This window comes from Brachyhypopomus gauderio, unplaced genomic scaffold, assembly GCF_052324685.1.
Source record: "Brachyhypopomus gauderio isolate BG-103 unplaced genomic scaffold, BGAUD_0.2 sc63, whole genome shotgun sequence".
NCBI classification, from domain to species: Eukaryota; Metazoa; Chordata; class Actinopteri; order Gymnotiformes; family Hypopomidae; genus Brachyhypopomus; species Brachyhypopomus gauderio.
Genome location: NW_027506884.1, coordinates 1,826,931 through 1,853,362, shown reverse-complemented (window position 1 = coordinate 1,853,362; position 26,432 = coordinate 1,826,931). Strand labels below are relative to the sequence as shown.

The window sequence follows — 26,432 nt, the reverse complement described above, 5'->3', positions numbered from 1 at the left end:
TGTGACAGACTGTAGAATCTAAATCAAACGTAGATCCTAAGAAGTAGAGGGGAGTCTCAAACTAATTTAGGGGGTCCACTAGAATAAGCATTAGTCCAATAACATTAGTAACAATAACAACATCAATAATACTCATCATATAAAACACTGGATTGATCATGGGATTGTGACTGTAATTAAAGCCTGTATACATAATTAATCAAATGATTTACTAATTAAGTCAAATTAAGCTAACCCTAGTATTTATAAGAGCTTCCATGTGGGCTCCGCACACTGAGCTACACAAAGTTATGAAAACGTTTACAAAACACAAGTATTCAGATGCACTAAACTCGGGGCGGGGCCACTGTCACTCAGCGCGCGCCTCTCCGGGCTGATCGAAACGAACAGCTGAGGACGCGCGTGCTGAACCAGATGAAAGCATGAGAGTAACAACAAAGCGTCGGGCTACATTAGAGTAACATTAGAGTAACATTAGAGTAACGTCCTCGTCGGTGTTTACAGTATAAGTGGTGTTACAGGACAATGCCACGAGCTGGTTGACGTGGTCCTGTTGCTAATGTAGAAGACAGAGCGGTTCAGTACGAATCAATCTCATCTCGTCAAGAGGACAATAGACACAACTGAGTATCTTACAGTATCTTTGGAAACGTTGTGGTCAAATATTGACCTCTGTACCCCCAAGTCAGCGAGTGTTTATCCAGAAAAAAAGAAGAAAAGAAGATTTCTTTGCTGTCAGGTCTGATCCCAAACCGTGTTAACACGGAGCACCTTGTTATCGTGCACGAATAATGCGGTGTGTGCGACACGGTTCCAGTCACCCAAACGGAATAAATCACAGATTTTTCCACTTATTTGGAATTCTTGATGTATTTCCTCATTATTTTTTGTCAAGACGGTGTTGTTGAAAGAATGCATCACTGAACAAAGGATTTTGGGGAAAACATCGAGTAAAACATTTTTCTACCACTACGAATAAGAATCTCACCGGACTTCTTAAACTACGTTAAAACGGTAAATCTCCGTCGAGGTCCAACATCTAAACCAGTGTCATTTATTCGGATCTGATATTATTCGGGCTGCTGCGACGTGTGGACCGGATCGCCAAACTCACCGAGGGAATAAACCGAAATGTGACATTTCTACATCGACCCTCAAAAACGCGTGAGACGTGAACACCGCAGTCGTGTGCAGGTTTATTCTACAAGGTTTGATCATTTTCCTGTATATTAGTGTGGCTTGCTGATTTGTTAATGCATGCATTAATTTGATTTTCTTAGGCAAAATGTACTGTATTGTTTAATCTAACTGCCTTTACTTGCTTGTTAACCTATTTATTTGAATATTCTCTAACAAAAAGGTCTTGTACGATTTCCATAATAGCAATTTTCCGAAGGCAAAATGTCGGACTGCTGAGATATGGCTATAGTTAAATCATATCCAGGCAAAACGTGCAAGCAACTTACATACATTGACCTTTATTAGTCAACAGTATGCATATAGAGAATACAGTTGATGAATCGTGACTGGGTGGCCACTAACCCCTAAAGGAGACACTCACACCCCCAGTAGGAGGACATACGGGGGACAGGGACATCACACTACACACTACAACCATCATCTGTCCATGTTAGCTACATAACAGAATTGACCGATTTGACGGATTCTCTAATATAAATCTGTGTTTTACTCAACAAACAGCATTTACTTACAGTATTAAAGTGTGTGCTGTGTTTAGTGTATTACAGAAGCCATGAAATTAAGCTTTCGTCTTTCTTCGAAGGGAAAAGATGTCTGACCACTGTTACCTGGAGAGTGGGGTTATGATTTTATATTTTTGGTGTTTTTACCACGTTGCAAACATCGTATCTGAGCATTTACAGCGTGGACTTTCTTTAGGTTAGCAACGAGGCGATGTGTTGAAGCGATGAGAGGAATTTGCTTTGACTTGTATGTGATCCAGTGGCATAATGATCAATGCCAAACAACTATCAGTTCACTCCAGAAAAATGACAGATAGGGTTCCGTTCAGGTGCCGGATGGAGGACAAGGAACTCAAAACCCAGAATGTCCGGCCTAAAACCGGACGACTACTCACCCTATAACAGCTTAACTGTGTGAATTTTTAATTGTGATTTAAAATGTTGAAATATATTGTTAAATATGTTATTAAATCCTGTCAGGCCGTGAGAATTGAGAATGTAGCACGCGCGTCCATCCAGCAGTCTTGGCCCTGGGGCCACGTCAGGGGTTACGGTTATGATTTTAATACATTTACATCATATAGATGATCCCTTTGAAGTCAAGGGTGATCATTACATAGTATGTGGGTATGTGGACGTATGTGGGTATGTGGACATATGTGGACGTATGTGGGTATGTGGACGTATGTGGACGTATGTGGGTATGTGGACGTATGTGGACGTATGTGGGTATGTGGACGTATGTGGACGTATGTGGGTATGTGGACGTATGTGGACGTATGTGGGTATGTGGACGTATGTGGACGTATGTGGACGTATGTGGACGTATGTGGGTATGTGGGCGTATGTGGGTATGTGGGCGTATGTGGACGTATGTGGGTATGTGGACGTATGTGGACGTATGTGGGTATGTGGATGTATGTGGGTATGTGGACGTATGTGGACGTATGTGGGTATGTGGACGTATGTGGGTATGTGGACGTATGTGGACGTATGTGGGTATGTGGACGTATGTGGGTATGTGGGCGTATGTGGACGTATGTGGGTATGTGGACGTATGTGGACGTATGTGGGTATGTGGACGTATGTGGGTATGTGGACGTATGTGGACGTATGTGGACGTATGTGGGTATGTGGACGTATGTGGGTATGTGGACGTATGTGGACGTATGTGTGTATGTGGACGTATGTGGACGTATGTGGGTATTAGGCTAAAATATTTGCATGTGTAAAGTTTGGTTTGTTCTGTCGGCTGTCAAATCTGGAAGCAACATTCCAGTGACTGATTCATTCATTTATTCATCTCTACAAAACACACCTTTATCTTCTATTCAGGCATATAATGCACCCCTCCAGGCATAGAACACAACTCTACCACTTTACTTTTCACTCTACCACTCTATTACTTTAACAAGTGCACAATCCGTAGTCAAGATCCCATTTGAAACGCTGTTAACACACTTGCCCATGCTAAATAAATGATCGTGTGTAACTTAACTGTTTAGCCATTTTTGTGAGGACGTTTAACCAAATTATGTTTTTGTAGAAAATTTTATAGACTGCAAAAGATTTTATAACTTTATAGAAAATTATTTATTTAAACTGATACAGATTAATATGAACAGACGTAGGAGAAAAGGTGTGAGATAAAGGGACATGTGGTCTAATTTAGAGTTAGGTGTCGACAGGCACTGGATTTCAAGCATAAGATTCAACACCAATATATGTTTACACAGGAAGCAACACATAATTTGTGGTAAATTACACATCTCTTTGGGTAAGATGGAGCTACATTAATTGTATCATATTGATATACTCAGACATTACCATTAGAAGAAGATATATATAATAGATAAATATGAGTCATAGTGATTTGGCATTTTGCATTTGATTTTGGATTTTTACATTAACAGTAATACAAAGTGCTTTATGAATAATTCCATGAAACTGAAACACTATAATATTTCCTAATACTGTATGTCATTTTGAAGAGATTCCTCTTCTATGTGTACTCTAGATCAAATTCATAGCTATGGAAGAGAATTCTGGCTGCTAATTGCCAAGGCGCTTAGCATATGATCACAGTTTGAGACTAGTCACATGTTAATGAGCTCTAATTACTAGGAGCAGAGATTCCTTGAGATGCAGAGAGAATAGCTGCACTACCAGACCAGAGCTTAAATGGCCACGTGGGAGTCGTTATTTGTCCTGCTCAGTCTCTCTCTGACCCCCATTTCAGTCAAAGCTGCTGAAGATAGATTGTATGTGGCAGTCTTATAGATTTTTCATATAAATGCCTCTAACTGTGAGAGTAGACAAAAAACAGTTAAAAAAAGACAGTTCTGAATAACTCTGTTGTTTGGTAGACCATAATGCCTATCTTGATCGTTTTTTTTTTTCAGATGGCTACATTCCCTTGTCTATATACACCACACTTCATACGTACTTCTGCAGTGTGGCATAATATTCCAATTTGCAGTGTGAAGTGTGGGTTTTGTGATTTTAAGGGTTACTAGCGTTGGAAGGTGCAGCATATGTATTACAAAAATATTGGGTAAAGAGACATTCTTTAAAGTGAAAAATAATACTACTAACAATACATTTATTTACATTTATTTTATGAATGGAAAAGAATGAAAAGGTATTTGGATTTCAAAGACAGCTGATTAGTTTAATATGTCACTGAATTTAGCACAGGAACATACACATGCTGTTTAGTACACAGGCCTGTAGCAGTAGTTGGTCTAACATCATAGCTATTATGCATGATGTTAGATATTATCCAACTTAAAGGAAAATAATTTACTCCATAAAACTGTATGCTGGCCGTGTAGGATGGAGAAAGAGGAAGAGGAGAGATGAATAAAGCTCCTCTAACTCGCACCCTTCCTTAAGGGAGCAGGTCTCTGCTCTGGCCTTGACAAACTGGCCAGCGCTGGATCTTTGGCTGTTAGATAAGAGAGAAAGAGTTGAGAAACATGTGAGAAACAGTGAGATAGTGGGGGGGTTGGGGTGGAGCGTAAGGTGTGTGAATGGGCAAGGGGAGAGAGGGAGAAGACATCATCCAGTGTGCCAGTGTGACCAGCGTCTCAGCAAGGCAAGGAGGAACACAGGCAGAAAAGGGGAATGCGCAATTATTCTAAAAGGAGTGCTAGAATAACAGTGGGGGTGAGAGACACGGGAAGAGTGTCTTGCACTGTCACCCCTCATCAAGCAAAATGGAGCCTTCCTCTTATTACTCTCGGTTTCCAGAACCACTCCAACACCCAACCTTAATGGGACTCTACTGCAGTACTTTGTGCCACTGTGAGTGAAAGCGTGTAAGAAGTGAATGAATGAGACTGGCAGGTGTTGAAGAAGAGGTAGAGCTTATTGATCCCCTGTAGTGCTTCTGAATCTATTTAATTTAGCATGGCACAGTTTAAAGCTTGTGTGATAGTTGTTTTGCAGCATTTCTTTGTGCCCAAAAGACCCCATTTAAGAGGGAAAGGGGGTTATGGGTATGGGAGAGAGCTGCTGATGTACAGAACATGAGCAAGCCCCACACCCCCACCCGACACCCACACCCCACACCCCCCACCCGACACCACCCCCCCCCCCCCCCCCCACACACACACACACACCCCGGGGCCCCATCTCCTCCGCTCTTTTCTAACGTTACCATGGCAATCATGGCCTCTGCCAGAGCACAACATTATGGGAGCAGGGCACTAGAGTGGTGTGTGAAAGTAATGCCCCCAGTCACCCCCTCTTTGGGTGACTCACACAGTAAAATTACTGACTGAGGCTTTTAATGCAACCTTGTGACATGCAGCTCGTAACACTGTTGCCATAGAAGGCGTACAAAAAATGCAACATGAAATGTGAAGTTGGATTCATAGTACACAGGAATAGGGGTAATAATTTAGTAATAGAACCTTTAGTTATTTCTCTGCAATCTGAGGAAAGGATCTTTGGAGTGGGCTGTGGATTGTAAGGTATCAGTCTGTGCAGGTAATCTATTTATATTGTATTAATAAAGTCACAATGGACCTTTTCTGTCTTAGGTAAAGAAATAAAGAAGTTTGCATATGCATGTTCAGGTAACACATACATTTAAAGCACTTATGAAACAGCTGTATAGCTCTGGTATATTACACTAAGCAAATCATACATTAATCATTGTAGGGCACAACAACTCTATTAAAATGATGGTACCAAAATGTATTCAGCTGGAACTAATCAGCCCCAAATTTCATGAAGGCATATCCAGTAAAACCAAACATAATGAGGGAGTGGGCTTAGCAAGTCGATTACACTAATATTGGTCTACAAATACCTGAAAGGTAAACTACTGGATTACCAACTTTCCAGATGAAGAAGGTCCCACGTGATCTCTGTAGTATCAATAGTAGCATATCTGAGCACCTGCCCTGAACTCTAAAGTGAAGACCTGTCTTACATTTGTTTTTATATGGCAGTGCAATAAACAACAACAAAAACACCTTACATCTGACATTTCTATTCCATTTTGGGACATTTTCATATGTGGTACTGTAGTCCAATACAAAACTGATTCATGCATGTGACCGCTGTGTGAATGGTCACATCAGATTACATGTGATTCATATGACAGCCCAGCTTGACAGCTTCACTCTAGCAGAGATGAACTATAACAGACACATATAGAAATGTTTCGTCCTCATTGAGGTGAAGTAGCCACCATGACTCCACAGAGAACCATCCTTAAACTCTCGGGTTTGTTGGGTTTAAGGCGGCCTCGTTAACATGGTCCCTTTGGTCAATTGTTTATGCTGCATCTGAGCTGTTCCTCTGTACATGCAGATCAGTTCAGATACATGATCAGTTCAGATACATGATCAGTTCAGTCTAATGTGAGACGTAGGACAAATTTAACATATATTGGGAATGAGCAAACAGACAAATTGGCTTTGGGCAGCAAATTGGATTAAGGAAACTTACCTATAGGGTGAATGTGGCATGAATGAGAATTTCCTTCTGCTAAAAGAACAGACTTCATTAGTGTTGCTGCATGGATTTCTGTATAAATGACTGCTGAAGGGCCTTGCAGTTATGACCCTTGCTTCACACCATGATGTAGTATTCTAAACCAAGAGACCAGACTCACCTATCAGTCATCACCTGACAGACGAAGGTCTGTCTCCATCACCTCTCCATCTATACGATGGCCCCTTGAATATTTGGCGTGTTGCCTGTCATGCATATAGAATAGCCTGTGTTTGAAACCGGATCACAGAGTGAAGTCAAAAGCAGTGTGGCTCAGCTTTAGCTTAAAGGCCATGTCTAATTTTGAACCCTTACCCATAATCCCACAGCACTGTTAGAACAAGCCATTCCTTTTTGAGGAAGTAAAGGTGTCAGGTGTCATTCGTGAACTACATAAATATACCCTCGCCTGCAACTTTATTAAAAAACTCCACTAATTATAAACCCATTGTAGGAGTACAGTTGAGTTTATAGCACATTTGTTGACATGTAAAATGTGTTATGAAGAGCTATCCTCTATCCTCTGACCACAGGGGTGTGTCCTGTTTGACTAGATATTTTGGAGTGGTGTCCCACTCTCAACCCCGTAGTGACAACCCGTGCAACATTGCTCTGTCTTTCCAGCTCAACTTTCCAGCTCAACGCCCACTTCTGTGCCACTATCACGTCAGTGTTAATGCTGTGTTGAGAATGGCTCAAGCAATATCCGGTCAATAGTGTTCCAGTGGTCAGAAGCAGAGTAGTGTTGAAGGCTGGAGTGTGAGCGTGAATAGACCAGTGATGGCCTAAAGGGGGGCTGATGAATTGTACATGCCAACAGATGGGCTACAGAGTGTTACTGTGTGCCTCTACAAAGCACCTAGAAGACATCTATGACTAATTAAGTGACCAATGAGAGACAGCGGTGTCTAATCCATCCACTGAACCTGAATCTGTGCTTTAACAGGTTTGCAAATGCCTCATTCATTCTGTTATTCCGTCTATAATTTGTTTGTAAAAACAAATAAACTTTTCTTTGTTTTCTTTATAGTACTTTGTGGTATATGCTCTTCATGCTATATATATGACATGACCCTAAGGAGTGGTGCTTTTTCATTAACCATCGTAATGCAGGGGAATCAGAGTTGTAATCTGCAGAGATGTATTTTGGGAAAATCAGAAGTCATCTTCAGATGAATGTTGTTAGACTTGAACTATATTATTTTCATGTCAAGTAAATTGATCTCTGGGCTACAAGATGTATTGTTTGTTTGTTTCAGTAAAGCCTGGATACGAATCATCCAACCACACAGTGATATTTTAGTGTTAGGCGTTTCATGATCACACACATACATACACACACACTGACAGTAATGACAGTGGAAAGACTAATGTCCAGGTTGAGGCACTGACAGAAAAAAGCATTGGTATTTGTAATTATACACAGGATGTCAAATATCCCAGGCCGAAACATCAGTGCTTCACACAGGGCCCAACCCACTCATTTCATATCAGAAGCAACAACATCATAATCTGTTCACAGGAGTGATCATGTAGCCACCTCCCTTTGCGTGGAACACCTCTCCAAGACTCAGCAGTGAGTTCTGGTGTGTTAGCCACACTCCCCTTCAAGCCACAACTCTTTAAACAGAAACCCAACTATCCTTACTGGTGACTACCATCCCCATCCCCACTGGCACCATTAACGCATCCTCAGTGCCACCAGTTTAATCTAGATCTACCACATTACACAGACGTGACACGTCAGCCCACACACCTGCACGCTTCCCCGTGTGCTTCAGCTAAGAGAGTTTGTGCTCTCCGCATCCATAATCACCTTTCAGATACTTCTGAATACTCTTTCTGTTATTTCTTTACAGCATCTTAAAACAAACTCCACAAGCAAATATTTAACAGGCAGCTACACATCCCCTAACACCAACCTAACACCAACCTAACACCAACCTAACACCAACCTAACACCAACCTAACACCAACCTAACACCAACCTAACACCAACCTAACACCAACCTAACACCAACCTAACACCAACCTAACACCAACCTAACACCAACCTAACACCAACCTAACACCAACCTAACACCAACCTCGTACAGGTCTCATATGTTCCTGCCACCCCTGTTCTCTCACCTGAGCTGCCAAATCTGTGAACTTCATCTTCTTCCTTTCCAAACCTTCATCTACTGCATCCTCAAATAGAATTTTTTACTCTATACAATAAATCCATTTACTATACAATAAATCCATTTACTTTCAGAGTACAGCACCATGTCTAACCTCAGCGTAGTGTAATGCAATGCCCTGTGGTACCTGTAGTTTTTTACCTGCATCTGCTAGCAATTTTCAGTCTGGCGCTTCACCCCTTCTACCAATATTTATAGTCTGAGTTTGCTGTCCGATAAACTGACCCTCATAGATAAACCTCACTGCGTCATTCGTATCACTGCTAAGACAAAATGTTCATCTTCAAAACCATATTATCAAATAAACATGCTAATATCTAGGGGTGTATTCAACTAAGGATTTTCATAGTCGAATCTGATTCGTCAGCTTTTCCCTTTAGTCGACTAATAGTCGAATCGGGTTTATTATTTTAATTTTTAGATCACCTTAAACGGGATTCCGTTCTCATTCAGCACTTTTTTCCTCTTCAAAGTAAAAACCTAAAACACTCAGATAATTGAATAAACACGGTAGGTTGGCTTTATTCAGCTTTTATTTATTTACTTATTTATTTTTTTATGAAACGTTAGAGAACGTTAACCGTCAGTGCGCATTGCGCATATCGAACTGTCAGACAGGCACTGTGCAAAATGTCAAAAATATTTTAATTAAATAAAATATGCCTACCTGAAAATATAAAAAAAATTGCCACACAACAGCAAAAAAATACAAGGAAAGGTTTAAGTAATGGGGTTTAAAAGCAAACAACAACAAAAAATGTTTATAGGCCTACTTGCCGAGACGCACCGCGACGAGACGACACGACTGAAACGGCAGACTTTTTTTTCCGTCTTACGCGTTTTAAATGGTATGCCATGTTGGTTGTTGTCGTGCAAAGTTTTTTAGTAGTCATTATCTCGGCAGATGCTGCGCGTATTCTGTAGCGTGTTCAGCTCCGCTCGTTTGGATTGTGCAACAGCAGGGTGTGATTTATTAATGTGAAGTAAGGAAGATGCCTATTAATGCGCAAACATTATTTTAAAATATTTATTAACAGAAATTAGGATGATTTTATTTGACAAAAGGCTATATATAACGAAAACAAAGACATTTCATGTAACAACTAATGCTTAGCTGCATCCTTGGGCACCCCCATGCAGTTAGAATGGTACATTCAACTATGACGTTCATAGTCGACTAGGGGGTATAGTCGACTATAGTCGAATCAGTGTAACGATCTGCGCGAGGCAGAACAGGGAGGCGGACACAAACGCTGAGGAGAGCGAGATTTATTACAGGGAATTCCAAAAGCAGAGTGGTAATAACAGGCGCAGGTCGTATCGGGGGGGCGGTCCATACACGAAATGTACAAAGGCATGATACGAACAAGGGAAACGACAAGGCAGGTAAACTAGGGAAGAACAGGCAAAACTCACGGAATACGGGAAACACAAAAGAGCGAACTTACGAACAGGCGCAAAGGCAACGAACAGGTTGGAACAAAAAGACCGATACGGACATGGGAGACACCGGGACTATTATACACAGAACTAAACTAGGGACAGGTGATAACAATAATGACAGGGCGGGACTAACAGGCAAGGAAACTACTCAGACATGAGGAACAGGGAGACTGGAGTGACAGCTAGGAGAGGGGGCGTAGCCCTACGTGACAATCAGCGACTATTGCAGGTCACCCCTACTAATATCCTAAGCATCCGATGTCTCACCTACCCACTGTCCAATTGCTACAAGCTCTCAGCACTTCTCTAGATCGTCCCAGTGAAGCCACTATCTTTGTTTTCCTTGTGACACTGCCATTGTCTACCATGCTTCCTCTTCCTGTTCGCAAATAAATCTAGCCATTGGCCTGTTCGCCTTCTCTCTGGCAATGAGGTCTTACTAAACGCTTCCCATGACTCTGCTGACCCAAGGCCTGCTTTTCTGTGTTGCAATTGGCCAGTCATGTCCCTGAGCTGTAACAAGCTCTTGGCTAACCGCACCGCCACCTGTCTTCTGCCTGCTTCTGTGACTGGCACCACCACGTTTATCCGCGCACCCTTAGACCATAACAAAATAACCTTGCAGCTCAGCTTAGCAAATTGTAATTACTCAACCAAACTAGTCACAGGTAGCTCCAAACCACCTCGCCATGCCACACTGCCTAAACACCACGGCACTCCAGCCCCTTTCTTATAGTCTTCTATTAAATGTTCTCCAACATCTACTTTGGAAATCGTGGCCTCAAAAACCATCAGTGGCCATGTAATACGAAGCAGCAAGCCAAACCGGTGGTACCATCATTTCAATTTACTTGGTAAACATGATTTCTCAGTGCTATTAATAGTCTTTGCCAGTTCTGTCTTCAGACCCACAACTTGCTGTTTATCATTTAATGCTGAACCATAACATCTATCTATAAACTTAACTGACTTCTTCAGAATAGAAGATATCAGATTTTTCCACGTTTCCTTTCACAATTAACAGAAGACATTGTTGTGTCAACCATGTATGCCCTAAATGTTGGGATCCAGGTAGGGCCCCAACTACAGCCCATTTAGAGCCCAAATTAACACCTCAGTTAAAACCATTAATGCTATCAATGAAATAGCACAGTCAACTAGTGCTGTATACCAGATTCCAGCTCAAGTCATGAACTAAAGGCATAAGCTAAATGTAGGAAAACCACATGTACCTCTACCGTCTTTCTCTGCTTGCATAATCTGATGTCAAATCATAATGCTTTGCTCCAAAAAACCTGCAGAAGTCCCTGCCTGTTGTACTGATATGTGTGTTATTCCTTTTGAAATATGCAGCCTGACTCCACACAATCACACTAAAGAAAATCTTTAAGAAGACTTACAGGTCAAAGCTGCTCTATACCCACAGAATCCTTCTCTTTAGGAATAGAGATGCCCCCTGCTCTTTAGGAATAGAGATGCCCCCTGCTCTTTAGGAATAGAGATGCCCCCTGCTCTTTAGGAATAGAGATGCCCCCTGCTCTTTAGGAATAGAGATACCCCCTGCTCTTTAGGAATAGAGATGCCCCCTGCTCTTTAGGAATAGAGATGCCCCCTGCTCTTTAGGAATAGAGATGCCCCCTGCTCTTTAGGAATAGAGATGCCCCCTGCTCTTTAGGAATAGAGATGCCTAAATAACTACCTGAGCTTTTCATCTGACTCTCAGCTCTTCCTTTCCTACAGGCCACCGTACCTTCCACATCATCACTAACACTCCAAACCTCTCTTGTCTGCTTCGCCTTGTCCATCTCACCTTTACCCTCCGCCCAGATTCCTTTTCTTTCACCAGCTGTTGCTCTCCACTATTCCTCTAACTAACGTCCATTTAATCTTCTTGTACTGGAGTTCTGTGATGTCCCGTGAACTGCTGTTGGGCTTCAGTCGCCTGGTTTGAACTGGAAAGTTTGCGTGTTGTTCAACGCAGGGCTCGTGTACTGGACCTCCTGGCCTTGATGGAGCCTCAGTCCTCTCACTGATATTTTTCCATCCACACCTGCAACCTCTTTCCTTCTCCTGTCACCTTAGTTGCCGCCAAGTTTATCACTTTGCTCAGAACCGTTTCTAAGTCAGTAACCATGCAATCCTGCTGTGAGTCATCTCTCTCCCCTGCTCTCATAAACTCACTTTCATGTTCTCATAGGGTGTCATATTTATCTGCTTAATCATAGCAAAGCAGATAGAAATCAGACTAGAAATCACAATCAAAACCAAAGTTCTCACCCAATTCTATGGATTTGAACTTTTTCGTTCAAAATGTAATATCATTCTCATATGGAAAAGTTCATTCTATAAAATGAACTATACTTTTGCTTTCGGGGTGCATAGTTCAGCATAGTTAATGCAGTACACTGTGGGACCTGTAGTTTTACCAACATTCACTAGCAATTTCCAATTTCATGCTTCACTCCAACTACAGATATTTATATCCTGTGCTTCGTCTCCAATGCTCTCCCCCATGTACAAATCTAACTTTATTTGTATCACTGCAGGATAAAACATTAACCTCTAAATACCTATTATCGAATTAACATGCTAATATACTAAGCACTTGATGTCTCGATGTATATGCGAAACTCATTTGTTTATCTGTGTCCTGCATCATTTTATCTGTGTGAGAGAGTGCATGTGTTTTGTGTGTGTGGTTTGAGGAAGAATCTATATTAAAACATATAAATCACAGATATATATCCTACTGCATGCACCTACAAACACAAAGACATTTTCAGGTTTTAAGTGCTGTATATTTTGTTAGAACCTTTTTATTGGTGCAGTTTTATTTTGTGTTTTATTATGTATTTATTACGTTTTATTATGTAAAATGTGCGTGAGGTGCATTCCACCTGAGGTCTGGGCTCCTTAAGAGAGTTAGGAGCACTTTGTCATAGTCTCTGCTTTACTATGCATTGAAGAGATTTAGATTTCCCTGCCTGACAGCACACACATTATATGTGAGAGATACATTGCCTTAATTCCAGTTACTCTAAGAGACCACAAATCCAGCAGATATATATCAGTGAGCATAAAGAACTCATGCCGTGCCTGGCACAGGATCGAGTGTAAATGTCATCGGTTAGCTTCTGTAATCTGTACATGTCTTTCTGCCATGATCACTTTGCCTTAAGATTTTATCAATGGCTGTTGAGATTGAGATTACAGAGCATCCCGTGTGTTGGATTGGTGATTGTTTTTAGTTTTTGCACCCGTTTATTTAGTGTCTTTCCTTTCTTTCTATCAGATGGCATTCTTCCCTGTGCTGGTCTTCCTCCTCCCTGTCTTGGAATCGGGTTTTGCTCAGGACAAAGAGCCGGCGGCGCCGTGGGGCTGTGGATTCGGGCTGAGCCGTCCCTACACCCTGCTGTGTGACCTGGAGGCCGTGTGGGGCGTGGTGGTGGAGGGCCTGGCGGCTGCCGGTGCCCTGGCCGCCATTCTTCTGGCTCTGGTGCTGCTGTGTCGCCTGCGCTCCGTGACCGAGGCGGAGAAGCGCAGCGGCGTGGGCCCCGTCCTCTTGCTGCTCGTGGGCATCGTGGGTCTCTTCGGCCTGAGTTTTGCCTACCTCATTGAGCAGAACCAGAGCCTGTGCGTGGTCCGCCGTGCCCTCTGGGGGGCGCTGTTCTCCCTGTGCTTCTCCTGCCTGCTGGTGCAGGGTGTCCGTCTGCGGCGGCTGGGTAGGGAGAGACGGAGCCCGAGCGGATGTGCCCTCTCTGGGCTGGTGCTGGGGTTGGCCGCGGTCCAGGGTATAGTGGCAGCCGAGTGGTTGCTCTTAACAGTGCTACGACAGGGTCACCAGGCCTGCCAGTATGAGCCGCTGGACTTCGCCTTGGCCTGCACCTACGTGCTAGTGCTCTTGATCGCCGCCCTGGTGGCAGCAGTACTGGCAGTGTGCGGCAAAACCCAGCCGTGGCGCTGTAACGCCGTGTGGCTTCTGGTCTCCTGCCTGCTGTCCTTTCTGCTCTGGGCCGCGTGGATCGGATTCTACGTCTATGGAAACGAGAAGCTGGGAAAAGCTCCAGACTGGGACGACCCTGTGCTGGCCGTGGCCCTGGTGGCACAGGGCTGGGTACTGCTACTCTGTCACGCTGCACCTGAGACCCATGTCTGCCTACGACCCCCAGTTCAGCCGTCCGCACCAGACTACTTCGACACATCACAGAACTCGACGCGCATGAGAGAGACCAGCTTCGATGAAGACATCCCCCTGTCACACAGGCAGTTTGTAGAGAATCAGGGGTATGGATTTGATGAAAATGCAGCAGGTATATGTCACTGGAATAATAATAATAATAAACATTTAAAAAACAACCTAAAAGTAGATCATTCTAATCATTTGTGCTTGTTCTGGGGAGACCAAAGGAGCTAACATGTCTTCTGACCTTTAGGGCTGAGAAGTGGGGGTCATCATAATGGCAGCACAGGAACCAGACCAAGCGCCCCTTTCCGCAGTAACGTCTACCAGCCCACTGAGATGACCATGATACTAAACGGAGGAGCGGTGAGTGTGTCACCTTGGGTATCTCCTTGGATATCTCCTTGACAATTCCACTGCTAGAATATGAGTAACTGTTCCTTAACACTGATCCTTACCCAAACTCATCAAATCAAGAAGAAAGAAGTTAATTTAAAACAAGACTTACACAGAGACTGCTTTACAGTGAAATGTCTGACTCAAAAGTGTGGCTCTGGGCATGTTAGTATGTTAGTATAGTTCAGTGACTTCAATGTGTGGAGAGAGCTGTGATGTATGTAAACTGTCATAATCTCTCTACTGGACTTTAAATTTCTCCTCTCGCTTTAGTGATTCCTTCCAAGGGGCCACATAAATATAACTAAAGCCTGTCAACGGTGCAGAGCAACGTTTGGAGACAGTCAGATTGCATTCAACTAAAGCCACAGTAGCATTTCAGCTCAACGAGACACTGAGCTACCTGGTGAAGACTGCATGCGTCTGCAGTGTGTGCTGGTTGAACAGATTAGAAACACCCACATTAGCTCAAAGCTGCACTGTGATTAGATCTCTGTACTAAAGGTCTGTGTACTTAAGCACAAGCCTGATTACAGTAGAACCCCGGAACTCGACGCTAATTCCGAATCAATTTTCAGAAATAACTGAAAACAGATTAATCCATTCTCAAACTTCAAGTTGAATTCCAATACTTCTCTGTGATCACCTTTTTCAACTCTATTGTTGTTCTTACCGTTTTCCTCTTCTGTTTTTGTGCTATGTCTTTCTTGGGACTAGTCTAAAACTTGTCTAAAACAGTACAAAAATACAGCAAAAGCTTGGAGCACAGCCTCAAAATGGTTTAAAACCCATGGAATAAAAATGGCAACTAAATTTTGCGTCAAACTCCGAATATGTCAAGTTCTGAGGCGGTTGAGTTCCGGGGTTCTCCCACCTGTCAACGTGATGCAGGGACGCCACTTCACATTCAGAGTTTATGCTGAAGCACTGCAGATTAAGGATGTATATCTTCACCACTAAGGTAGATTCGATACACATCTCGATACACTGTCACCGAAACGATATAACTGCGATACTCTGAAACCCCTTGTCAATACGATGCGATACAAATCACTCCTGTTCACGATATGATGCGATTCAAAATGATTTGATAACGATATGACTTATTATATGAAGATTCGGTTTGATAAATGATCATTCGATACAGTTAGTTGAAGTTTGAGGATGTATTGGCCTAACCCATCAGTTTTCTTAACTCAATAGCACAATTCTACTTTACTCTCTAACAATTGGGGTGGGTTTCCCGAAACGTTCATAGCGCTTCGTAACCTCGTATGAAACGTATGAGGTTAAGAAGTACTTCGGGAAACTCACCCCTGGTTGTTTTCAATGGAGCAAAACCAATACATAATATAAAAAATGCATAATTCAGTATATTCAGACAGATCATTAATTTATTCAAGTGAATCATTCAGTTATTTTCTCCATCTATATTTGTACAAAACATTTAAAACATAAGATGAACAGTTTTTTAAAGTACTGTATTAACATAGTGATGATCTGCAACACTACTGTCTGCTAGACTTACGAGGGTGTAGCGGCCGCAGAGATGTCCACACCGTGCCGTCTTTTCATGTGTGTCGCCAGGTTCGTTGTGCTACTAACGTATTTGATAGCCCCACGGCATTGTTGGCAGATTGCGTGCGTCTTGTCAAGTTGACCACCTCGCTTAAAAAACCCGAAATATTGCCACACATTTGATTTGTGTGTATTTTTTGGTGCATTAAATATCTTTGTATTTGCTAATGCTCTCGTTTCCCTCCATCTTTGTTGTGTACGTCTGCGTGTTTGCATCAGTACCTGAGGACACGATGGTGCATTTATGTTGCCTCGAAAAAAAAAACAAATCAATAAAAATTAAAAATATGTTGCCTCTGTAAATACGTTAGAATAAGGAATAGATACTGGAAAACAAAACACCCGATTTAACCATGGTATTTGCCAATACAAAAAGGCTAGAAGAGATGCACCGTAAATTCTCCCGCAAATTAAACCCGATGCACGTTGAATCTACCGGTGCAGTCGAATCGCAGACATGTGTGCCGAATCACCGATGTGAATCTGTGAATCTCCCCATCCCTACTGCAGATACATTTCATATGAAAACACAACAGTGCTACCCAGAATGACAAGTACCGGCATCTAAACTCCACGGCTGGCACTGCATATCCCACTGTCCCCAGTACGAAATTATGAAGCGAGGAAGTTCACTCACCAGTCCGAAATGAGGCCTGCAGATCCCAGTCTGAGTGTTGTGTGGTTCCAGGCGTGTTCTGTCACTACCGAATGCTCCATTTACAACAGGCTTTGAATTTACAATGAATTTGCGCCAGTGTTTTTCCTCAGCAGTGCTGCAGAGACGATCCATTGCCATGAACTGAGCAAGAGAGCTGTGGGGTGTAATGATGTTCACACTTCTCATTTCTCTGTAGGTCCCCTCCGCTCCTCCCACATACACTGGAAGACAGTTGTGGTAAAGGGGGACTGAGGAAGACAACGAGGAGACTGAAATGAGGATGAAGGACAAGGGGTCCTGGCGTGAAGGCTCTGATGGGACTAACGATTCTACCTTTGGTGGCAATGACCCCAAGCACTGCAGTGTGACTGAAATGAGTGAGGACTCTTGACATGTCTGCATGTGTGATGTTTGACCTTGTGAGTTGCTTTAATCGAAACGGCAGCATTGCAAAAAAATGAATAAATACACCGATCAATGGTTGGTTGCAGTGATGACGTAGTATTAGACAAAATACAGATTTGTTTCAGTGATTCCCTTATTAAGGTATGCTGAGCAAGCAAATGCTTGAGACGTTTCGATTCAGTTTTCGGGAATTCATCATCCCTGGCCTAAAGTGATATTTGGACTATCTTGTTCTGTGGTTGTGCATTTGGAAGAATTTTTGTTTGGATGAGTTTTTGGATAGTCCTAAATATCATTATCTCATTGAAAATACAGGTTAGTTCAGGTGAGACAGACCCCAGTTGCTTCAGGTGTGTTTCTTCCAGCTGAAATTCAGGGTAAATAAAGGAAAACCTTTGCTAGGCCCCTATGGCCTATGAGTGTGTGTGTGTGTGTGTGTATGTGTGTGTGTACGTTTGTCTTCTACTTACACTGCAGTGCAAGGCTCTGGAACCTGCCACACCTCAACAAAACCTTCCTTTGCGGGACCCTGGATTTCAAACGTTTCAGTTTTACTAACACCTGCTACTCTCCATGTGTATTGTTGATGGACATAGATTTGAAACCCCTTAACCAAAGTCCTTTATTTAGGGAAATGCTCTCTTCCCAAGGGTCAAACAGTTAAGCCTGGCAACGCTCTGGCACAGCCTACCTAGCTTAGAGGGACTAGATATTACTAGAGTGCACACCAAAACTGCTACAAGTTCATGTGAGAATAGTGGGAAGGGATTTTTTAATCTGGGTCAGATGCCCGCCATCACACACAGCTCTCTGTACCAATCCCATTGCTGTCTAAATCAAACAAAGAGTGTGCAGTGTATCTGAGAATTGCACAGAGAGGGTGACTCCTCGTTCTGTGTGAGACAGCGTGACGTAAAGATGAAGTGTGGTTATTGCCACGCTGATGCTGAAAGGGGCTCCTTTGGTCAATGGGCTCCCAATAAAGATTCCTAGGGAGATGAATAACATACTGTGATTAGCTATATATAGATCTGTGATGGGCTTGATGTCCCATAGGTCTAGATTCTGCACCAGATAAGGTAAACTGATAAGGGAGTATATATAGATCAGTTTAAGAGGAGTGTGAAAGATACAAGCTGTGTTTATAGCTGGGTCCTTTCAGTGTTAGTCACAGCACTGATACACCCTGACTGCTGTCTGTGTGCAAAACAAACAACTGGGGAACCATGATCCTGTGTGTGTGTGTGTGTGTGTGTGTGTGTGTGTGTGTGTGTGTGTGTGTGTGTGTGTGTGTGAAAGAGAGAGCGAGAGAGAGAGAAAGAGAGAAAAGATGGGGTGTGAATAGTGTGTTCTTTCTGTGTTACTGGAAAACACTTTTTTCCTCTTTCTGTGTGTGTGTGTGAGAGAGAGAGAGAGAGAGAGAGAAAAGGGGGGAGCGCATGGTAGTATGATCGCTGGTAAACACCTTTCTCCCCTTTTTCTCTGTGTTGGGACACCCAGTACTATATGAGACTTATGCAGAGTCTCTGTATTCCCTCTCCTAGGTAAATGAAATGTACATATTACATATTGATTTTTTTTTATTTTTACTTTTTACTATAGATAAATAAGGGCACACCTGTCATAGTAAAAACAGCTTTTTACTTTTTCAATAATTTGTTTGTCCTGCTGTGAAATGTGAAATAGATGGATGCTTTTTTGTTGTTTTTTTGGGGGGGGGGGGGGGGGGAGGGGGGTTGGAAGAACAGCAGAATTTTTAAAGTATTTAAAATCAATTATTTTCAATATTTTAACAAATTTTATTTGATTATATGGACAAACAGTTCTGATTAAGGGATCAAGTGTTCCAGTGTTCAAACTTTTGTCAGGCCAGATAATATAGTCCTATCAACTGTAACACTTCATTATAATTTTTTTAAAATAATTTTGTTACATAATCTAATTCTTTTGTACTTCATGACTGATTACTGTCTAGACCTGTGAACTCTCTCTAAGGCTGTAAATGATTATGACTTGCTGTGTGGTAAATACTACACCATACAATCATTGCAAACTCGGTGTTATCAGTCCATGGGTGTGCTCGTCTGCAACACAGTACAGCAAGGTCTATAAACGTACATCAGGGAAGACCCTCCACATTAAACCAATTTCAGTGTTACACTATAGCATATCGTTGCTGCCCTGTGCCACATACTCACATATAGTAATACAGCTCCAGAAGGTTAAGTTACAAGGCTCAAAGGGCCTGTGCAATTAGGAAACCTGCTTCCAATACGCTAGACACACAATTCACACTATATATATATATATATATATATATATATATATATATATATATATATATATATATATATATATATAATTAATTATATAAACACATTGTAGAATGTGCACTTGTCAACTACCCAACTACCTATATGTGCATGCACCATGTCTACAAGTAAAAAAAAACTTAATTAGTTCATCCATGTGACAACCTCATATTAAGCTTAGTGTATTTTTCAGATGACACACAAAATGTCTTTGACTTAATTAATTATAATGGGATGGACATTTAAGAGCTGAAGGGTATATCAGTGATATATTATTATTAAGAGCTGAAGGGTATATCAGTGATATATTATTATTAAGAGCTGAAGGGTATATCAGTGATATATTATTATTAAGAGCTGAAGGGTATATCAGTGAAGATGGTGGAGCCTTCATGCCTCTTGCATCATCGTCAATGCACTTACATAGCCCTGATGTTCTGGGATTGAACGTGAGGAACGAGAAAGACAAAGCTGCTACATATATCTTCTCTGTGTTCAGTAATTAAGTAGTAAACCAGTGGTGAGACACGCCCAACACACTGTATGTCACGTTTGTATTCCTGGACCCATTGTCTCACCAGACGTACCATTTCGGATAGCCGACAGGGTTGGTGTCAGTGTGACTGTGCAGTGACACGCATGCCTGTGTGTGGAACCTGTTTCCCCGATGAAGACATTTTACTGTTTCTGTGAAAGACTTCTGACAAAAATTAAATAAAGTGTCATCTTTGTAGTTAATGTTTGGATGCTGATGAGTTTGTCCCAAGGCTTGATTCTGGCACCTGGACACAAAATGGTATCTTCAAATATTTACCATTGCTGATATACAGGGGTTGGACAATGAAACTGAAACACCTGGTTTTAGACCACAATAATGTATTAGTATAGTGTATGGCCTCCTTTCGCAGACAATACAGCATCAGTTCGTCTTGGGAATCTTGACACATCCTGCACAGTGGTCAGAGAGATTTTAAGCCATTCTTCTTGCAGGACAGTGGCCAGGTCACTACGTGATGCTGGTGGAGGAAAATGTTTCCTGACTCGCTCCCCCAAAACACCCCAAAGTGGCTCAATAATATTTAGATCTGGTGACTGTGCAGGTCATGGGAGATGTTCAACTTAACTTTCATGTTCATCAAACCAATCTTTCACCAGTCTTGCTGTGTGTATTGGTACATTGTCATCCTGATACACGACACCACCTTCAGGATGCAATGTTTGAACCATTGGATGCACATGGTCCTCCAGAATGGTTCGGTAGTTCTTGGCAGTGACGCGTCCATCTAGCACAAGTATTGGGCCAAGGGAATGTCATGATGTGGCAGCCCAAACCATCACTGATCCACCCCCGTGATTCACTCTGGTCAACAGTCTGGGTGGTTCGCTTCTTTAGGCCTTCTCCACACCGTAACTCTCCCAGATGTGGGGAAAACAGTAAAGGTGGACTCATCAGAGAACAATACATGTTTCACATTGTACACAGCCCAAAATGTGCGCTCCTTGCTCCAAACCGACGTTTGGCATTGGCACGAGTGACCAAAGGTTTGGCTATAGCACCCTGGACGTGTATATTGACCCTGTGGAGCTCCTGATGGACAGTTTTGGTGGAAACAGGAGAGTTGAGGTGCACATTTAATTCTGCTGTGATTTGGGCAGCCGTGGTTTTATGTTTTTTGGATACAGTCCGGGTTAGCACCCGAACATCCTTCAGACAGCTTCCTCTTGCGTCCACAGTTAATCCTGTTGGATGTGGTCCGTCCTTCTTGGTGGTATGCTAACATTACCCTGGGTACCGTGACTCTTGATACATCACAAACACTTACTATCTTGGTCACAGATGCACCAGCAAGACGTGCACCAACAATTTATCCTCTTTTGAACTCTGGTATGTCACCCATAATGTTGTGTGCACTGCAATATTTTGAGCAGAACTGCTCTTACCCTGCTAATTGAACCTTGTGTGCAATGTGCAATTAATGAAGATTGGCCACCAGACTGGTCCAATTTACCCATGAAATCTCCCACACTAAAATGACAGGTTTTCAGTTTCATTGTCCAACCCCTGTATTTACTGATTAGCAAAAATTCTCATATCCTCATACTGGATGCATAAAACATTACATTAAAATGTATTAACATGTGAAAACGTTACTGCCCTCTTTGATTATGTAAGTAGGCTACTAAGCTACTAAAATGTGTCCAGTTGGCTGGTGTGTGCTATTTGCTACTAATTGTTTGCTAGTGGATATTAACACTGAAGTATTATCCTCATCTTTAATGTAGTGGATACAGGGCTCCAGACTGCGACTAAAATATTGGTCGACCAAACATTTGTTTGCCAGTATTGTAATTAATTTACTCGCCAGTGGCAACAGGTGATAAAACTGCATTTGTATTTTAAAGTTAGCCGATAGGCTACATTATCGCCCAAACCACATGGACGTGTCTGCCTATCACAGGGGTGATAGTGGCAAAAATTCCTGAGGCTGAAATTTTTCTGAGCGGTAGGGGTGGGGGGTGGAAGTGTACCATATTTTGAATATTTAGTAATTAATCTTTAAATTACTTAACAAATAATTTAGGTAATCATTATGGTGAAATAAAAAAAATATTTTAACACAGTTAGACACAATATGTTAAAAACAGGCATGATTGATTATTTATTCATTACTGTTAGTAAAATAGGATACCAGACAACTCAAAGAAATTGTGCAAATAAAGTTTTAAAGAATTACAAGTATTATGATTATAGTTATTTTTAATATATAAAATATTTACTAAATATTTTGTGTTGGATTATTAGGACATGTATTTTGTGCTTTTGCTCATGTATTACACTTTACGCCAGGGGTGCTCATTACGTCGATCGCGATCGACCGGTCGACCGTAGATCGCGTCACATAAAATAGTAGTAGATGAATCGCACATCTGCACTGACGGTTGTATTTTGATTGACATTCACGGTAGCCAATCTGCAATCCACTCAACAAATAACGTTCGCCACCCCCCACCCCCCCCGCTCAACAAATTACGTTCGCCACCCCCCCCCCCGCTCAACAAATTACGTTCGCCGCCACCCCGGTAGATCTTTCTGACTTGGTCATCTTATAAGTAGCTCGCAAGCTGAAAACTGTGGGCACCCCTGCTTTACGCCATAAGGCGGCCATGATGAATCAGATCGTCTGACCACCTGTACCGGCTCAAAAAAACCACTTTCTTATATTTCTGATAAAAACTAAACTTTTATCAGAATAAAGATAAAATACTGAATTTATCTTGTATCTACCTCTGAAGCTCTTCTGATGTCTGAAATACAGGCGGTCCCCAGGTTACGACGTCGATCCGTCGTACATCGATTTTCGGTGTAAATCGGAACATACGTACATACTGTACGTAAATAACGTACTATACGCAGTTATCCTATCCTAAAGCTAGCCTTTTGGCAAATACCTTTATCCATAGCTGCGTTTAACTAAGGCTAAAGGCCCATCCTGACGCCGCGCACACCAAACACCAAGTTCCGTTTACGCTCCCCACCACCCCCCGGTTCAAATCTCACTCCAAGCGATCTTCAAAAGTTTGCAACCCTGATCATATTTCGGCCTCATAACAGATAGCACGCGCGCGTGTGTGGTTTATTATTATGATTTGACGGATTTTTTCCCCCAAACAAATTCAAATGACGGAAATCCGTCGTGATGACGGAGAACTTGAACCCACGAACTAGTCGAACCTTGTTTCCCTCACGGACACGTCGGTACTCTGAACACTATCAGACCCGCTATCACAAAACACAAGTATCGCGGGAACAATGTGACAGTGTAACCTTTAACAATAAGCATTAACTTGTTGAAAATAGCGAACCCCACACACTCACACACACATGCATAGACACAAACGGACACAAGCTGGGCCGGTAGTCCATGGGTCAGAACCAGTTGAGAACCCCTGTCCTAAATATCAGATGACCTGAGGTGAGTGTTGCAATGTTTATTATTTTGTATATTATTATTTGGCACCTGTTTTTTCCCTTTTAGGAGCCGCTGATTCCTTGAACAAATATTTTGTCTGGAGCCATAGGATATTAATAATGAAGTATTATCCTCATCTTTAGTGTACTGGATAATATTAATGAAGCATTATCCCATCAGATAGAGGTTGGTGTGCAGCTAGCATTATGGTGGACAGTGGTTGCATCAGTGTATATGTGATTCAGACTTCACACTTCTCCTTTGGGGATGTTCTGTGCTGCAAGTTCATGGTTAGCGAGGCAACTTGGTAGCTCTTTAAGCCACACCCATTTTAAAGGACCAATATATAATATAGTCCTGATTCAAAATAGTAAAATATTTTGCAGGTACCCAAAAACATTTCACAATTAAAAAAATAATGTATAAACCATATCACACTTTTTATGTAGTAGACTTCTGCGCTTCCTTACTAGCACTAGTGGGGATTATTTTAGCAGGGTCTTCATGACTTGCAGCCTTGATGACTTTTGATAAGCTGTATATGGACCACAGAGTATAATGTGAGTACTTGGTTGTTGAAATTGTCGGTTGTTGTCCGTCTCAGTTTTGTGTAGTCTTAATCTCTATTGCTCTGCATCAGTGACTGAGACAAAATTATTGTCTAATGTTGCACAATGGCTGAATATATTGAGGTGGCTAGAAGACCAGAGTGCCTAAATGAGCAAAAAGCATCAAGGACTTTAGCTTTCAACAACAGTCACACAGTTGTCAGTGTCAAAATCTAAAATGTAAAAATGTGCCATATTTTGTCAATTGTGATTTTTACACCCCAATCAAAATTTGTCCTCCACTTTTAACCCATCTGTGCAGTTTTGAACACACACACACACACTAGTGATTACTAGGGGGCTGTGGATCACACGTGCCCAGAGCGGTGGGCAGCCCAAGCCCGGCGCCCCGGGGAGCAGTTGGGGTTAGGTGCCTTGCTCAAGGGCACCTCAGTCATGGCCTCAGGTCTGGGAATCGAACCCACGACCCTCCAGTCACAAGACCAGTTCCCTACCCACCAGGCCATGACTGCCACAAAGTTTAGTTAATTAACATTTCAGCTCATGCATTTAACATAGAAAGCTGATTTTATAAAAGCCCAGAGAGAGTTGCTCGATGGCAGTGGCCTGCAAAACAAACAGCTGGTGTAAAGTACGAGTGCTGGTGCTCGCCCTGAACAAGGCGTGCCATCAGGAGATCCCATCGGCGTGATGTCAGTGCAAGGGTGAACGCTGAGGCTCTTATAGTGCACATGCATTAGTGGTCCGAGGAAGCCATGGCTGGAGCTCCGGGGACCAGAGTGCAGCAAAGAACTCGGCGAGCACAGCTTGACGTGCCTCGTGAAACCCAGAGCTGCACGTTCACGTTGAAGACGATTCTTCAGCGGTGTTTCGGCCGAGTTCCGGCCTCTGCAGACCTTCACCGCCTACTCCTGAATCATCACAGACAGAAACGGGAGAAGTGGGCTCTGTTTTCGGCCAGGCTGCACTTTGGCGAGTCAGACATAGCGCGGTTTTCCCAAGGGGATCCAGCAGGAATGAACTCTGCAGGCACTCCTGACCTCTTTGTCCCCAGAGAGCCTGCAACGTCATGCGGGCTCGTTAGTGCTGACATCCCTTCAGCAAAATCCCTCACAGAAGCCAAGGACAGCTGAAGCACTTCTCTGTCTGATCACTTTACTACATCACCAGGCTCCAGTGGTCAACCTGGCTTCTGTAAACCGGGTTGTAGCCAGTAGGCCTAGACAGCTTTTAGCGATTATGCACCCTTTACTGTTTTCTTGTTGTTTTTAGGTCACCTGGTTATGACGTTTGGAAAGCCGTGTGTGTGTGTGTGTGCCAGTGCACATGTGCATGAGTGTGTAACACTGGTTCTGCAGGATTCTGGTTCTGCAGGATTCTGGTTCTGCAGGATTCTGGTTCTGCAGGATTCTGGTTCTGCAGGTTCAGGGAGGTAGAACCACTACTTACGTATAGTTGTAGTAATAATGGATGCAAGATTCTCACAGCATGGACAGCGTGTGCTGTGTTATCTGTCTGCTTGTTTGCTAATAAAAGCCAAGATAATGGAACCACTTCCTGTGAACTCTGTGTACTTCCTCCATGTACAGATGCTCCAGGCTTCAAATAAAGGCAACATGGTTGCTGTATTCTCAAGATCTTTTAGTTAAACATGACAAAATACAAATCTAGAAATTAAGAAATGGCTATGAAACAATAGTGCAGAATGTTGCACAATTTTTACACAAAAAAAATCATCAAATTTCATCAGAGAATAAGCACCAAGACTGATGCTCAGGACAGTATGTTAAAGAAAAACATGAATGTATTTTTTTATTTTCAAATGCTGCTTCGTGTCTTTTTAGAAGGTGATGTATGTAAACCCTGACCTCAGCATTTCCTATTCCACTGAAAGGTCATCTGGCATCCTGTTATACAGGACATGCAAACGCTGTGCTAAATGTGACTGCATGGGGAATCTCATTCTCATTGTGTCTGCCTCCTGTTTAGGATGAAGGTGCAAATTCCAAAACAAAGCATTTGAATAA

At 42.4% G+C, this 26,432-nt stretch overlaps 1 protein-coding gene and 1 long non-coding RNA gene across 2 annotated transcripts; one reads left to right on the top strand and one right to left on the bottom strand.

Annotated features, from left to right (window-relative positions):
- Nucleotides 1-368: 368 nt before the first annotated feature.
- gprc5ba (G protein-coupled receptor, class C, group 5, member Ba) lies at nucleotides 369-19,277 on the top strand. Its single transcript, XM_076988678.1, has 4 exons — nucleotides 369-1,208; nucleotides 13,629-14,646; nucleotides 14,770-14,882; nucleotides 17,345-19,277. The coding sequence occupies exons 2-4, from the start codon at nucleotides 13,629-13,631 to the stop codon at nucleotides 17,387-17,389; spliced, it is 1,176 nt and encodes a 391-aa protein (XP_076844793.1). The 5' UTR covers nucleotides 369-1,208; the 3' UTR covers nucleotides 17,390-19,277.
- LOC143489567 (uncharacterized) lies at nucleotides 4,432-6,971 on the bottom strand. The gene is made up of 3 exons (XR_013124712.1): nucleotides 6,832-6,971; nucleotides 6,666-6,704; nucleotides 4,432-4,650 (listed from the first exon to the last, which is right to left on the bottom strand). It is a non-coding gene; the product is annotated as an uncharacterized LOC143489567 (long non-coding RNA).
- Nucleotides 19,278-26,432: the final 7,155 nt, after the last annotated feature.